We start from the raw sequence: 16625 nt of genomic DNA on the forward strand, positions 1-16625 counted from the left end.
ATCGAAGCTCGAGTGACGGTCTCGACAGTGCAGTTGATGGAGCTGTTGGATAAGCATTAGAAGCCCAAGTTTGGACTTTGATGTCAGACCAGTTTTTAAGATATTCTGTACGTCTTAGTTGCCCAGATAGAAATAAGTCACGAGGCATCGCAAATATCGTTTTTCGGAATTCGTCTGTGACATTGTAAGGACATGTTACGCGTTAACGTCTCCGTGAGCCAATTCGTATGATTAAAATTTATCTTTATCTAGCGGTAATACGTAATAACAAACTTATCTTCCCTTGGTTTCCACCCTCCAAGTTTGCTTTAAATAAAAAGCTAAGATCTATGCTGATTTTAGTACTCTAACTAGAAATACGTATGACTTTCCAACAATCATAGATAAACTCTTTCTCAGCGGACAGCACGACCCGAAAAGAAACCTTTTTGAATTTTATTGTACTTTTGGAACTTTGAAAATCATCAACTTTCTTTTAGATTTCTAAAATAAAGATTTGCCTATTTTAATCACTGTGTAATTCTCTATCATCTGCTCGTTAAATCGGTCAAGCAATTTCGAAGATAAGCTGGAATAAAAAAAAAATAAGAAAATGATACCATACTCAAGTTATAAGATCGATTAGATTTAACTCAGCAGCTTTTTAATAATTTTGTTTCGAGTAAAATAATAATAAGCTTTGAAACTTCTAAGTGGAAACCTCAGGTAGACGTATTGACCTTTAAATGCGTCACACTTGTGAACATTTGCGAGATGTGAAGTTAGTAAAATTTTTCAAGCAAACGGCATTTTCCCGTCGTAGTGTTACATTTTTTATTCACAATTCAGTCAGCTGGTGTCTCGAACGTGATTCAAATGGCATATGCAAATAACTTTAAGTAGGTACTCATTTGCGAACTAGTAATTACTGGTTTATGATCCAGCTAGTATACCAAATATGTTTTTTTTGGTGTTGTAAAATAACTCACGCTTTTACACATTGAGTTACATTCTCAATTCTGAAAATCTTCATTAGATTCTCGCACATTTTGGATCTGCTAGGGTTAAATATTGAGGTGTCCACTGTCGTATACGGGCATATCTAATGGCGAAGATAAGGCGGTTCTTGTAGATGCTACATGTAGCCCGGTACCTTGTCCTAACTTCTTTATGCGGGGGCTTATACCAGTGTTGCTAGTGTCCGTTGCATGACGCCGTTTACACGGTGCATGTTACAAGATACTTGCCCGTTGTAGGCGGGGACACATGTTTAACATTCAATAGTTTACCCCTCGTTCATAAAATCTATTGATCGAAGAGTTTTCCTTTGTACCTACCTCAGTATGACCCGACCGATCGTTATTGTAATAAACTTTTAATAAATAGTAGGCTTTAGTGCTGGTGAGTTTTGGTAAATAAATATTTTTATCATCTTAAGTTTGACTTTAACCCTCTTATTGATAAACGTGGTATAGCATTGGAGCAATGACAAAGTAATTAGAATAAAGGAAGAAGAATTAATTTAAACTAAAAAAAAAGGTTGCCTAATTACCTATACTAAAATGGCGACTTCAGCTAGTGCATCGTACTGTTGCAAATTATTTTTATAAGACGTCATAGACAACACTTTAATTTCTGCTCAACAATGAAATACACAATTTCAACAAAACACGTCAGCCGGTGATGGCACTTTAAGTACTTAGTCAGGAAAAGTGGATACTGTTATAATGGCGAATCGGTACATCGAGCTCAAGCTATATGTACCTATATCTTGAGGACGTTCCGGAGTAATCCTTATTCATTGCGTTGGAGTAGTTACGCAGTGTTTTGTTGAAGTGTGACAAAACACTGCGAAACTATCCTGACGTTACGCCACGTTTATGTATCGGGGGTTTATGTTATCATCATCCATATACTCCGGGATGCCTCACAAAATGAGAAGGGTTTTGGGTGTAGTCCACCACGCTGGCCAAGTGCGCATTGGTAGACTTCATACGCCTTTGAGAACGCTACGGAGAACTCTCAGGTATGCAGGTTTCCTCGCGATTTCTTGCAAGTGATATTTTAATTTCTTAAATTAAAAAAGCAGCTCTGAAGAGTTAGAGGTGCGTGCCAGGGTTCGAACTCTATACCCCCAAAAGGAAGGCAAACCCCTAACTTTCCCCTTAAGGCTGGACGCCCTGGCGCAGCGGTAAGCGCTGTAGTTTTCAGTTGGAGGTCCCGGGTTCGAATTCTGGAAGGCGTAATTTGGGTTTTTTTTTAATTTAAAAACGGTCCGACAGTTAGTCCGCTTCCATCTTAGAATGTATCTGCATCACCGTCAGGTGAGATTGCAGTCACGGGCTAAATTGTCAACTACAAATAAAAAAAATGCCGTCACCGGATATAAATATAGGTATGTAGATCTCGTACAGTAAAGGTGGTGTACAGTGTTGGTACAATGTACATGCCTATTGGCAAGAAAAGTCTACAACATTACTTCTGGAATTTTTTGCCAAAATTTTAAATATGCGATTAACAATATAAAGTTGGCAACCTCGTCAGTCGTTACGCGCCCCTCCTTTGTGGAAGAGTAGTGAAATTCTGGCCAACACTACGCCAAAAATATTCATCATCTTACATAACAATGAATTACTCATCAATAGTATAGCAATGCTATGTTTAAAAAAAAACGTGTGTGTACTTATACTTATGTACACGCGTTAGAAGTTATACCTACTACATTGGCGTAACAAGATAAAAATCTGTTAAAAAAATATATCTTTCGCCTTATTCTACGTTATACACTAACAATAGAAAAAAGGTATTTAATACATTGTACACTGTACAAGTTTTATTATTTAAACGCATTAAATAATTATCTCATTATAGGACCACCAAGTTTCACAGAACATTACAATTTGAGATTTTTGTACAATTGAATCAGTTAAATCAGCGGAATGGGCCCGCAGACTCTGACAATAGAAAGTGTACACTGTCAAACCTTATAGGTAATTTCAGGGTGCCGGTTTTTTGAGACGGTGTGAGCGGGCATCGTAAAAGTGAGCTGGCGGACGATGTGAAAAATGAAAAAAATGAAAAAAAAAAAATGAAAAAATTTTTTTTTTTTTTTTTATTCAAAAAATACGTTTTACATTTAACATTTATCCGTTGTTGGGACATCCTTTTAAGTAATTATTTTACTTGTGCCAGGGTGTCCCGCCTTCCGTAAAATGTATATAATATGTATTATCTGTGTATATATTCTTATATATATAAAATCAAATCAATAACCGGGAGAGAGTGTGTGTGTTTCTGTGTGTGTGTGTGTGTGTGTGTGTGTGTGTGAGTGTTTGTGTGTGTGTGTGTGTGTGTGTGTGTGTGTGTGTGTCAGTGTTTGTGTTGCGATTGGGATTTTACTTGTTTGCTTCGAGTAATGCCTCAGTGTCTTCATGTGTTAGTTTTCCAAGCCACTCAGTTAGAGTCTTTTTAAGCTGGTAAGTATTAAGTGAGTGTATATTTAATAAACTGTTTACCTTCTTGTAGATATAAGTCGATTGTCTAGTATATTGTTTTTTAGCAAATGTAGTTTTTACAATATTTGAACCTGTTCTAATGTTTATTCTTCTTTTCGTCTTTGTGTTTATGTCTATGGTTACTGTTTTATGCCTCCTTAATAATAGTTGTAATATATATAGCTTTCTCACACTCAACAAGTTATCTATGGAGTATAGCTCAATTGTGGGGAATCGATATGGTTTGCAGTACATTACTTTTAACAAGGCGCGATGACTACGTTCTAATTCAAGGAATTTAATTTTTGATGCTCCTCCCCATATTGGAACGCAGTAAGACAGTATGGATTTAGCAAGAGCTGTATAGACTTGTTTAACAACTTTATTTGTTGCAACATGTCTTAAGATTTTAAAGATCCAAATTAATTTTCTAATTCTGCTAGATATTAATTCAAGATGGGAATGCCAGGATAATCTTTGGTCAATAATTATGCCTAAGTATTTGGTTGAGTTTATTTTATCAATGGTAGGACACGTACAAATTACGCTCTGGTCGTCACAGTAATGTATTTTTAGATTTGATGTAATTGGTTGACTTTTATTATTTATTGCGAAACATATATAGTTTGTTTTATTAGTGTTAAGTGTGAGAAAGTGAGCATTAAGCCAACTTGATATTTTTCTTAAGCCTGTTTCGGCAGCGCTATGAACTTCTATCCAAGTTTTCCCATAAAATACTATAGCAGTGTCATCTGCATAAGAGTAAATATGTCCAGAATTTATTTTAAAATCACATAAGTCATTTATGTATATTAAAAACAAGGTAGGTCCCAAGACACTACCTTGTGGAACACCAAAGGTCATTTCAAGATCAGAACTGATAGAGTCGTCTATTTTTACGCGCTGAGTTCGGTTACTTAGATAGTCCTTCATCAGGTTAAGCTGGTTTCCTCTAATTCCTATGTTATGTAGTTTTTTTACAAGGATGGGGATAGAAACTGTATCGAACGCCTTTTTTAGATCCAAAAAGACAGTTAGACATTTATTTTTCTGGTCAAGATGGTCAGTAATTCGCGAAGTTAAATCTAAGATGATATCTTGCGTACTTTTCCCTTGTCTAAAGCCATATTGCGAGGTAGATAATATGTTAAATTTATTTAGGTAGTGAATTAGTCTGTTATTAATTAATTTTTCCATTACTTTAGACATACCCGTTAATACTGAAATTGGCCTGTAGTTATTGATTTGAGTTTTTTCCCCATTTTTATACACAGGAGTAATAATTGATTGCTTCATAAGTGAAGGGAAAACACCTTTTGTAAAACAAAGATTTGCTAAATAAGTGAGTATGGGAACTATTAAGTCTTTTGAGCGTTTTAAAAACTTTGTAGGGATGTTATCAATACCAGAAGCACTGTCTGATTTTAACTTCAAGAGAATTGAAGTTACCTCTTCGTGATCGGTATTTAAGATAACAAAGGATGACAATTGATTATTACCGTTAGGTATCTCTATTGATTTGTGAAGGAGTGATAATTGATTGTTTGATTCAATTTCTTTAGCAAGGTTTGGTCCAACATTAGCAAAGAAGTTATTTACCGAGTTAACTGCCTTTGCAGGACATGGGTCGATGTCTAGTAATTGGGAATTTGTTGTTTTACTGGGTTTTGAATTAGTTAAATTTCTTACATTGTTCCATAGCACTTTTGGATTTTTATCAAGTAATAATTTCCTATCATGTAAACGTTTTACTTTCTTAATTAAATTGTTACAGTAATTGCGATATCTTTTAAATGTTATTTTAAGTATGTTATCATCTGGATTACGTTTTAGTTGTTTTTGCAAATTATTTCTATGACGAATACAGCGTAAGATACCATGAGTTATCCATGGTTTTAATGTTCTTTGTTTTTTAGGTAAATTCATAGTATGTGTATTTTCTTGTAAAGATTCAGTGATTTTAGTAGTTAGAGTTTCAAGTAAACTGTTCGGGTCGTCACATTGCAGTAAAGAAGATAGGTTTTTATTTGCTAGTGTTATAAGAGCTTTGTCAAAATCAATATAAGTTTTCTTCTTAGTAGTCTCTCTAGCATATTTAATTTTAGTTAAACTACAAAATACCATAAGATGGTCTGTGATGGTTGTGTTAAAGACAGCTACACTAGCATTGATCTTTTTTCTGTCCAGTTTTAGCATAAAGTGGTCTAAGCAGCTATTATCTCTAGTTGGTAATATATGCCCTGGTAAAAGTCCAAACGTAGATAGCATATTTAGATAATTATGTCTATTTTTATGATCTGTGGAACTTTCATTAGGTTTCTGGATAAGATTAATATTAATATCTCCAGTTACTACAATACTTTTACAAGTTTTGATTATGTCAAGGTGCATTCTAAGTGATTCAGTAAATCTATCAGTATTAGTATTAGAAGGTGACCTATATATACCTAGTATGATATGATTAAAAATATCAATCTGAACACATGATGCTTGATCTAAGATAATTTCTTTTATTTTAGGATTAAGATTGCTTTTAACAAATATTACTACCCCATCGTTTTGGTTGAGACGATTAGCTGTAGCAAATGATATATAGTTATTTAACTGAGGTAAGTTTTTACTGTCGTCAAGTCTGCATTCTGTTAGTATTAATATGTCGATTTCATGCCTTAGATTTGATATTGTTACTTGTAAGTCATCAATGTTTTTATATATACTTCGTATATTTTGGGTGATAATAGTTAAATCTTTTTTATTTATATGTATATATTCATTTAAGTTTTCGATATCGCAATTTATTGAAGTAGCTATTTCAGTTTTGTCTATTTCATTCACTGTTGATAGTGTATTATCCATTTTGAAATGTTTTTCCCTGTATGCGTGTGAAGCAAGTGTTCGTCACCACAGTATGATTAAAGATTAGCTTACAGTATTTTTCGTGTAGTGTAATATACGTCCTTCTTAGCAGCAATTCATGTGTTACAACTATGATATTCCAGAGTAGTAACATAGATTTTTTAGGTAAAGATTGTTTGAGTATGTTTGGTGTGTATAGCAAACTATATAGGGTGATTTTTGGTAGTAATTTGTAATTGTAAGTTATGGAATGTGACCTTTGAGAGATATGTGTGAGTAAAGTAAGTGATGTGTGTATGAAAGTATTTAGCTCGCATGTTTTAAGATTATATACAATCAGATAGATGTAGTAACAATGTAAATTTATAAGAGTGATTGACACTGTATTCACTAAGCATAGTCAGTCTTCTTGTTGCAGTTTTTGAATTTGGGCCTCGTTAGTAATCAGAATCACTCGCGAATTGTCGTCTTTCCTCACATACACTTTGCCATAAGACGTCCAACAGTATTTATATAGACCCGAATTTGTAAGCCCTCTTCCCAGAAAATATAGTCGGGAGGCCTTCGCTGTTAAGTTTTCAGATATGTAAACCGGAGTGTCTGGTTCACGGCGTAGTCCTAAATGTTTCGCACAGATTTTTGTCTTGTTTTTTATATTAAAAGACTTACTCATTTTAAGGAAGTTATTTTTGGTTATTGTTGACATTGTTTCTATTATTATAGGCGTATTCCTTTGTCCTTCCTTTCTTGGACGTACTCTATATATGTCTCTTATATCAGACCTACTTATTTCACAATCAATGTTTTTGGACAGGCAAGTTACCATGTCAAGCAAATCCTCCTTAGTCTCTTTATCATTCCTCGGCACATTTTTAACTTCAAAGCTAGTTTTCCTCATCCCTTTCTGTATGTCTTCAATTTTATCTTCCAAAATAGTTATGTATTTTCTATCTTCCTGCGCTTGCATTTCCAATAATTCAATTTTCTTTTTATATTCTTCATTTTGAGATGTGAGAAATGCAATAGAATTTTCTATGTTTCGATTTGATTGCTGAATGTCTGCTAGTGTCGGTGTAATTTTCTTTATTTCTTCACTATTTGTGGACACCATAGAGTGTATCAAGCTTTTCATTTCCTCCTTGAATACAGAGAATTCAAAACTAAAGTCCTCTTTTTCCCTCTTTCTTTTGTTACGCAATGAGACAAAACTTGATGTTGAGTCCGATTTGTTAGGCGAATCTTCCGCAATGTTAGATTCAGAGAATGATTTGTTCATATTGAATCCTTTAATTTATGTTATATTAACTTTTGATAATCTTAGAAGGTAATTTAGTTTATCAAATCTGAACTCCTCGACAGTGTGGGACAAGCATTACCAATCATATCAGTCGAAAGTATGGCTCAGGCATTATAATACCCCAACTAAGAGATCAAATGCGCATGTGCTCCATTCGCTGTACAAACAATAACAAAAGTCTGGATGTTCAAATGTCACAATCGTTACAGTTAGTAATTGTCAGGTACCAGGGTTGCATGAGCTCAGCGCAGGTCAACGTTAACGGCCACGCCTCGGAACAAGATGGCTTCAATGAAGGAGGCGCTTGCGCAGCAGTGAATCACGCCCTCCAGCAAGATGGCTGTCCTGAAGGGGCGGCGCATACACTCTTAACTCTGACGTCGCCGCTGAGACGGGGCCTGTGGCTTCCTAGTAGACCTCCTGAACACTTATGCACTCCTATTATTTTAAATTTACAGATGTATTCCCCTTTTACTCGTTTTCGCAACTACCTTTATCCTGTTAAAATCGTGTAACCATGTGCGCGTGAATTTCGTTACATAGTATAATTTCACTCGCATAATTTTTTCCTAACGCCGCTAAAGAAGTATAACTTCAAAAAAAAATGTTATAAAATAAAGTTGAAAAACTAAAACCTCATTATTTATTCATTTAAGTAGGTAGTGGACAAAAAAACACTCCCTTAAACCGAAATAAGAAACAGTTATTTTTCTTGTTTACGCAAAATTACCCGATTTCAGGCTTAAATCTTATTTTAACTGAAATAAAAAACTGCGTACGTTACTTTTGGACCAAATAGCTTTATAATGGCTAACGAATGTTTAAAATCGATGGAATCCTTTCAGAGTTACGATTACACATAAACAAAAAGACAAACCAACAACTTTTTCATATTTATTAGATTGCAAGTCGAAATCAAAACTTTCTTCTTTGTTTAAAAAGAATAATGAAAGAAGGTGAGGCACTTTTGAGGTGTTCCTACATAAAAATTATTCTATTGTAGTGGATGATGGAACTTAAGCTACGAGGGTTCCAAGAAGCCTCACAATAAACTGAGCCAGGTATTGTTTTTTATTACCATCTTACACTGCTTTTAGTAAGAACGTCTGTCTCTAAGCACATTTCTTCTACGAAAAAAAAACTTACGACTTATCCAGCTAGGAAAATTAGAATACCCATGAAAAGCTTAACAAGCTTTCTTTATATATATAAAAATAATACATAGTTTAAAAAAAAGCGTAAAGTTAAAAGAAGTAAACCCTTTATTTATCCCTTGATAATTATGATATACATATTGTTTATGTGATACATATTGTATCACATAAACAATATAATGTATAATATAATAAGAACGAAATATAAAATTGCAACCGAAATATATTTTATTTATTTAAGATAATAATCAAGCTAATCAAACTGTATGGGAATTGCGAACAATAACACAGTAAATACACTTTAGCTGAATACACTTTATTTACTGTGACAATAGCGTGAAGTGAAAATGCTTAAGGTTCTATTAGAGGTGTAATTTTCTTTTTTAAAACTTTATTTGCGGGGAAACTCCGAATAGTTCCTGCTAGTTTTCTTTCTACGAACACCTATCTGAGTTACATAGTTATGTGTTTAACAAGACGGTATAATTTAAGGTAAATAAAGCTAGGAATTTGGTAGGTAGGTACTTAGCGTAAATTATATAGATTTACACTTCACACGACGCTACCGTCTCACGTTATTTGATTGATTAGCGAGATAAAGTTTTCTTTCAAGCGCTATCAAAATAAATGATTTGGTATTTTTCCAGCTAACGAGACGACACGTCGCAAAAATAATGTAGAAATAGAAGAACACTATAAGTATTTGAAAAATGTATTAATATTTATGAAAGTACAATCCTACAAAATAACTATATTATAGTTTTTGTCGGCCTACGTTAGGTACTGTTTGCTCCAGCCAACCTTCTAATTACCTACCTGTATTTTTTTTGTCAAAATCAGTATAGGTTAAGGTGCTGTAGGTAACGGTAGGCGTTAGAATTAATAATTGCTCATTTTTTTCTGGTCTGGAGGCTTCAACTGTGGCTTGCCACCCTTCTGACAAAGACATGCCACCAAGCAATCTAGCGTTCCGGTACGACATCGCGTAGAGACCGATTATTACCGAGCATTGGGTTTTATATAACTACAATGTAGTTAACCTTACAGGTTAGCCTGCCACCGTTTTAGAATATAGAATATGAGACAGAGAAAGAGAGTCTAGAAATTCTCAGCCCCAGAGATAAAGTCTGCAAAAAAATTGGGGAGTCAGACCGCCTCGTATAGGTTGTTCACTTAAATATCTTATGCGCTTCGAGGCTCATGTCAAAAGGCAGGCGTCGGCTACATCAAAGACTCGGCACTTACTGTGCAATAGTGTTGCCCAAATGCAAGAACAAGACGAGACTTAGCCAGTCTTGGTCTTGGTCTTGCGCCAATACACCTGGTCTTGGTCTTGGTCTTGGTCTTGCGCTCCCAGTCTTGGTCTTGGTCTTGGTCTTGCAGCAAGAGTCTTGCAAGTCTTGCAATTACCTATTAGTCTATTACTATTTATTAAAGTTTACTTTAAATCTTAGAAAAACGTATTAGAATTGGAACATTGTGAGCTTGAATTAACATAGCCATAGTAAAGATCAAGCAGATTAATAAATAACTGAAGATTTGATAAGAAATTCGAAAAATCAACTGACCTATATGTCGTTTTCCATGGAAGTAACTGTTTGTTAATAAACATTTATGATTTATAAGCTTACATTTGCTAAAACATGTAAAAAAACAAATTAATTACAATAACTTGACTGTATTTTAAAGAACAATACTTATCTGTCTAGAAAGAGATTGAACCCTCAACTTATAAGAAATTTAATAAAAGAGTTTTACGATTTATCATTTATTTGAATAAAAAATAAAATACAACACAAATCAACAGCTTTATCATTAGGTTATGATACTTTATATCAATTCTTTTGACCAAGAATTAATACAAAGTAACCATCTGGCTGACTCATCACTTAACCTATTTCTATGTTTTCTAATTACTAATGATGCTTTAGAAAATAACCTCTCAGCAGGTACTGAAGTTGCAGGTATTGAGAGAAAATCACGGGCCATTTTCGATAAAATCGGATACTCTGTCTCATGCGTCCTCCACCAATCTAAAATCACCAATCTGAAACTTATTTATTCTTTGGAACACCTGTAGGTACTCTTAAAATTAGAAATTATTTTGCATGAATAGTGTCAAATGTTATGATTTCGGCGCGGCGGCAACGATTGTTTTAGATTTCAAAAGAAGCCGCCGGCGCGTGTATCATAACCATGTACTTCCGAAAAGCGGCAAATTTCTTTGAGAAGTAAGTACAAAACCTTTGATGCCGCATTATCAAAGTGCCGATGGTTAAAACATAACTATGCATGCACTCAGTTTGATTTTAATAGATATTTTTTTATTCGCTATGTTTATGGTATTAGTCGTAATGCGCATAGGTCCAGTTTTTCATATTCTTTGATATAGTTTTTTGCGTCTCATAGAATTCCTAAGCGTACCTACCTACCTATACACCGAACTGTTACACCTAACTACTCCGTGAAATAGCGCTAAGTCCTAGCTGCAAGACGCAAGAGTCTTGCAGGCTATGTCTTGTTCTTGCTCAAGTCTTGCACGGTCAGTCTTGGTCTTGGTCTTGCTAAAAATACGCGGTCTTGTTCTTGGTCTTGGTCTTGCAAAAACGCAAGAACAAGACCAAGACTGCAAGACCAAGACTGAATTTGGGCAACACTACTGTGCAACGGCAGTGCCTTTCTAGATGATGAATTTTTTTAATAACATACTGTCATTGGCTTCGGTTATAATACTATAGGTCCCTCGCGACTTCGTACGCGTACGTCAACCTTAAAACATGGTCATATTTTGTAGTCGTGGATTTTTTTTTAGAATTTAAGAATTTTTAAAGCGAAACAATTCATACAAAAACTACATACTTTCTTCGTTTAGGCGTAGGTCGCATTGGAATCTCTCAAAACGATATAATTTGCAGATAGTTTTTGCAACATTTCTCATTGATGATCGTAGGTAGGTCGAGACAGCAGTTCCTGAGATTAGCGTGTTCAACCAAACAAACTCCAAAGCTTCACAATACTTGTTATAGCTGACCCGTGCCCATTTCAATGCGCGGTAAAAAAAAATCGTGATCAAGTTATGAATGTGGTTCGGTCAGTACTATGATTTATTTCCCGACTTCCTGTAGGATTATATTTTTACTACATATTTATGTGGGTATGTAAAGATATGCATGCCAATTTAGCTACATTACTAGGTTCCAGGTGAGTAAATGAAATGATTATGATTGAATAAATAATGTTTATTTTTATTGTTTAAAATATAATAGTATTATCTTTATACCTACTATATTAATGTTTTTATTAGAACGGTCCTACAGGAGTTTCAACCCGATATAAGCCAACAAATGTTGCCAAGTCAAGACATGTTAAACAAATAAAAAAAACCGTCTAATAGAATTAATGTCACTCAGAAGATTACGACATGGTCGCAGAACGAATACTTAGATAGGTATAGCACCTATCTAACCATTCGTCCAAATTAGATGCAGTAAAAGGGAACTTAAGACGATAAGTTTACTTATTTCAGTTAGAATTCATAATTTTCGAGACAATGATCAACATTTTTAATTTTATATATTTTTTAATATGAAAAAATACTTTTTGTTACTTAAATATAAAGGCATTATTAAGCTCTACAACTACAACTTTTCTTTAGAACTCAATCATAATATCATACTTATCTCTCATCGTTAAGGCAGCGTTCGTAAGATTTTTTTTCATTTTACCGGTTTTCTGAGTACCACAAAAAAATATTTTCAGATTTCAAGTGAATGTAACTTAGCCTGAAAATAATTTTCAAAATCGGTTCATTATACGAAGAGACAATCTCACAAACTTATGAAGTTTTCCTCTTCATAATATTAGTATAGAAGTATATATATAGATATATAGAAGAGATTTTTTATTTATTTATTTATACTCTTTATTTGTACACCACTCAGAAAAACGAGAAAAAAGTAGGGTACACAAGGCGGCCTTATCGCTAAGTAGCCACAATCTATACAAATTTCTATATGTATAAAGTTTGTAGCTATATCATATCTACATTTCTATTAACATGTCTTTTTTGTAAGGAATAATAATGCATCCATAGTTATGACGATTGTAAAGCCTGTAAATACCAAAAGTTTTGTGTTTACTTATTCACTACGAGTGTACAACGTACACTACAGCCTTTGAAGTATCCAACTTCTGCCTTTCTTTATAAGACGGTATATAGGTATCGTAGAAAATGTCGTCCGAAATGATTCTATAATTAAAACACTCTCGCTGGTCGGAACTAACGTAACGTATGTGACGCCAAAACTATAAGTTATTCCTGATTGAGATCAATGCACTTGTACCTACTCGATAAAGTTCATCACGCGTAGGTACAATTTATTACATTGGTGTCGATTCTGTTTTACACGAATCTCAAAACTAAAATAAATTGATAGGTTAGTTTAGATGGAAATATTGTGAATATGGCACAAGTACTATCATCAATCATCAAAGGCGATGCTTTTCCACTAACCCTAAAAAATTTATATAATGCATATTATTATTTTTTTGCACGCAGTTGATGAAGAGGCTGCGGCAGGTTGTAGGACAGAGGCTCTTCGAAGTTATCATGAAGGCAACTTTCTACGGGCAGTTCGTTGCCGGCGAAGACCAGAATAAAATCAAGCCTACCATTGAAAGGTATTATACAAAACTAGCGAATATTTAGTTTCTTATGGGTATACCCTCGAGTCATACTTAGTTATTTTAACAAGCTAATAAAGAAGAAGAAATTTTGGACTCGGAAATAACAGAAATTGTTACCAAAGAGAAACTGTCCCTTAAACATATCGAGCCTTTACCGCCGAATTAGCGTATTCGTAATTTTAGAAAAGAAGGTTTTTTTGTATGTTTAAACAAAGCTTTTGGAATATATTTTTTATGTCGGTTACGCAAGTTCTGCGGTAAAGGATATTAAGTTTATATTTATTTTTCATTACTCTAAATGTGAGCCCTTGACTGTATTCTCCTGATGGTACATGAGGCCTTTGTCCATCTGAGAAAATTTGGAAATTATAAATACAAAATTGCCCCGGTCGTAAATCAAACCCGGGACTAATAAACCCGGAATCCGGGATAAATACTACAGCGCTCACCGCTGCGCCACGGAGGTCGTCAAATTGACATTGCTGGTAGGTTGATAGTTACAGTGGCCGATACTCCTCACACGACTAGCCCAAGTCTGCTACTGCATATTCTGTTTCAGCGGTCGACCAAAGACAAAAAGTACTAAGGAAAAAATAAAAAACATGTGTGTACACGCGTTAGAAGTTATACTTCTTTGGCGTAACAACATAAAAATCTTTCAAAAGTTTTATCTTTCGCCTTAATCTATGTTTGTAGAACAAACCACAGTAACAATAGAAAAAAGGTATTTAATACATTGAAAGATTTATTATAACGCATTATCTAGTTATCTCATTATAAGACAACCGAGATTCACTCAACATTAAAATTTGAAATTTGTGTACAATTGACTCAATTAAATCACCAGAATGAGCCCGCAGACTTTGACAATTAAAAGTAAACAAACACTGTCAAACCTTTTTTTGGAAACCTTAAATGTTGACTATAGCTAACTTCAGGTTGTCGGTTTTTCGTGACGGTATGCGCGCGCATCGTAAAAATTTGCATCATCATTTTTCTGTAACGCGCCAAAAGAAGTATAACTTCAAAAACTAATTCGGTCGATATGTTTCCTCAATGTGTCATCATGAAAATTACGGTAATTGAGCGGAAAATGAAAATTGCCCATGACCTGAGTAAATTAATTAAAAAAAAATCGAATGTAGATCATAATATTATTTGAGTCTCGATACGCAAGCTGTGTTCGGAACTATATCCGCCTCTGTACCGTAAATCTCTTTTCAGCCCGTGCTGTAATAGTATTGTAATTATATAGAGAAGGTTGATTCTTTTGCCTTGCATGCTACTATATTTTCTTCGACCATTATAAGAGTGTCCTCTAAACAATATCAGATAAAGAATTGGCACACAGCGTAAGATATGTAGCCAAATTTAAAGAAAACGAATCCACATTCGTAACCCGAAACCTACCGATTGCCTTTGAGAATACAAATCCAAACAAATATTTTGTCTGGTGGGTGGCATCGGCCGTGGCTTGTTACTACCTTACAGACAAAGACGTATACTACGGGGTATGGATTAAATATAACTGCTATAGGTACTCACTAACAGGTCAGTCCGCTAACATCACAATATTCCCGTGGAGAAGGATACCACTATTTTTTTTAAAAAATTTTTAGTTTCACTTAAAAGAATTGCACCAGTACTGCTATTTCGATTACTAACAAACTGTGTCTAAATTGAACAATTTTGATAGGTCTTTAAAATTTATATTTTAAGTAGTAAAGAGGTTTATATACAGCCGTGCTGTCCATTCCTCCGGTGTGTTTGCATAAAAATTCGATTCTACCCTCTTAAAAATAAAATAAATAAAAAGTCTATCGAACTCGTCGAATAACTATTTATGTATTCCAGTAATATGTAAAAATATCACCTGACTCGTATAGTAATTATCATATTATATTACTTTAAAAGGTGATGTTTTTCGCATGTCTTAATTATATTATATAGGTATAATAACAAGGTAGGCCTTGTATGAGAAGGAAGGAAGGTATTTTGAATGTTGAGTCGACCGTTGTTGTTCCGATAGTCGTTTCAGTCAATGGTCTTCTCGCGAAAAGCTTCGACCAACATCTCAAGAAGCTTTCGCTTGGTTGTTGGATCAAGGGTCGGATACAGAAGGCAGTAGTCCTTGAAACGGCGCGTATTGTGAGGAGGTTTCTCACTCTGGAGCCCTGACCACCGGTTGCTTGGGCATTCAAAAGCCCCGCAAGCGGGAGTGGAAGTTTTTTTTTTATAAATTTTTAATAGTGTTTTTTAATTTATTCTTAAGCATTGTTAATAATTAAAAAAAAAAAAGAAAAATAATAAATGATAGAAAAATAAAAGGTAGGCCTTGTATGATATATATGGGAAACTTCGATAAAGACTGCAGTAGACAGTACACAGATCATAAATAAGTACATAAATACACTGTACGTCCTAAGAAATATTTCATAGCCCATATTCGTCTTTAACATCTTCAAATTCAACGATGAATGCCCATGAGTCGACAAACTAAGGACTTTTGTTGGATTTTCCAATTTCTGCGGTCTTGTCACCCTCGCAGCGTCACACTTTTTGTCTTTTTCTAGATACATATGTTTAGGTATCCTTGGTCTACACAATGTCAGGTCATTATAACTTGTAGTAGTGATGTATTCTATAAATATAACCTGTACCTTTTATATAATATGTAACTATGACCTGTACATAATAATTATAAGATCTGACAAGAAAAAGGTTCGCGTTGTCGATTTAAAAATTATTATTTTTATAATATCTTCCTAATTTATTGCATAATTTAATTATCTGAAGTCAAATGTATGATATATTTTTTTTCAGGTTGCGCTCGTTTGGTGTCAAGTCAATCCTCGATTATTCCGTCGAGGAAGATATTTCCCAAGAGGAGGCTGAGAAACGCGAAGTCAGGTACATTTAAACGATTTATCTTATTATATTAATTAATCAATATATATATATATATATATATTTATATATATATATTAATTTATTTATCGGACTTGTTTCATTTTTCTTGTCATAAATCTACAAGAAAATAGTGGCCCTTGTTTATACCAAACGATTGAATTTGTGCCAAATATTTTTGTAAAAAAAATATATCCAAATCCGCACCTAAAAATGTCCTATTATATTATTCACCTTTTGACCTGCCAATTG

General features: G+C 34.1%; 1 protein-coding gene across 1 annotated transcript in view; it reads left to right on the top strand.

Moving 5' to 3' along the window:
- LOC120627788 (proline dehydrogenase 1, mitochondrial) overlaps positions 1-16625 on the top strand; it is a 45189-nt gene that overhangs the window by 7391 nt on the left and 21173 nt on the right. Inside the window, exons 2-3 of the mRNA XM_039895817.1 lie at positions 13339-13460; positions 16290-16376. Coding sequence (XP_039751751.1) covers positions 13339-13460; positions 16290-16376 — 209 coding nt within the window. The remainder of the gene's footprint in view (positions 1-13338; positions 13461-16289; positions 16377-16625) is intronic.

Source organism: Pararge aegeria, chromosome 12 (genome assembly GCF_905163445.1).
Source record: "Pararge aegeria chromosome 12, ilParAegt1.1, whole genome shotgun sequence".
NCBI classification, from domain to species: domain Eukaryota; kingdom Metazoa; phylum Arthropoda; class Insecta; order Lepidoptera; family Nymphalidae; genus Pararge; species Pararge aegeria.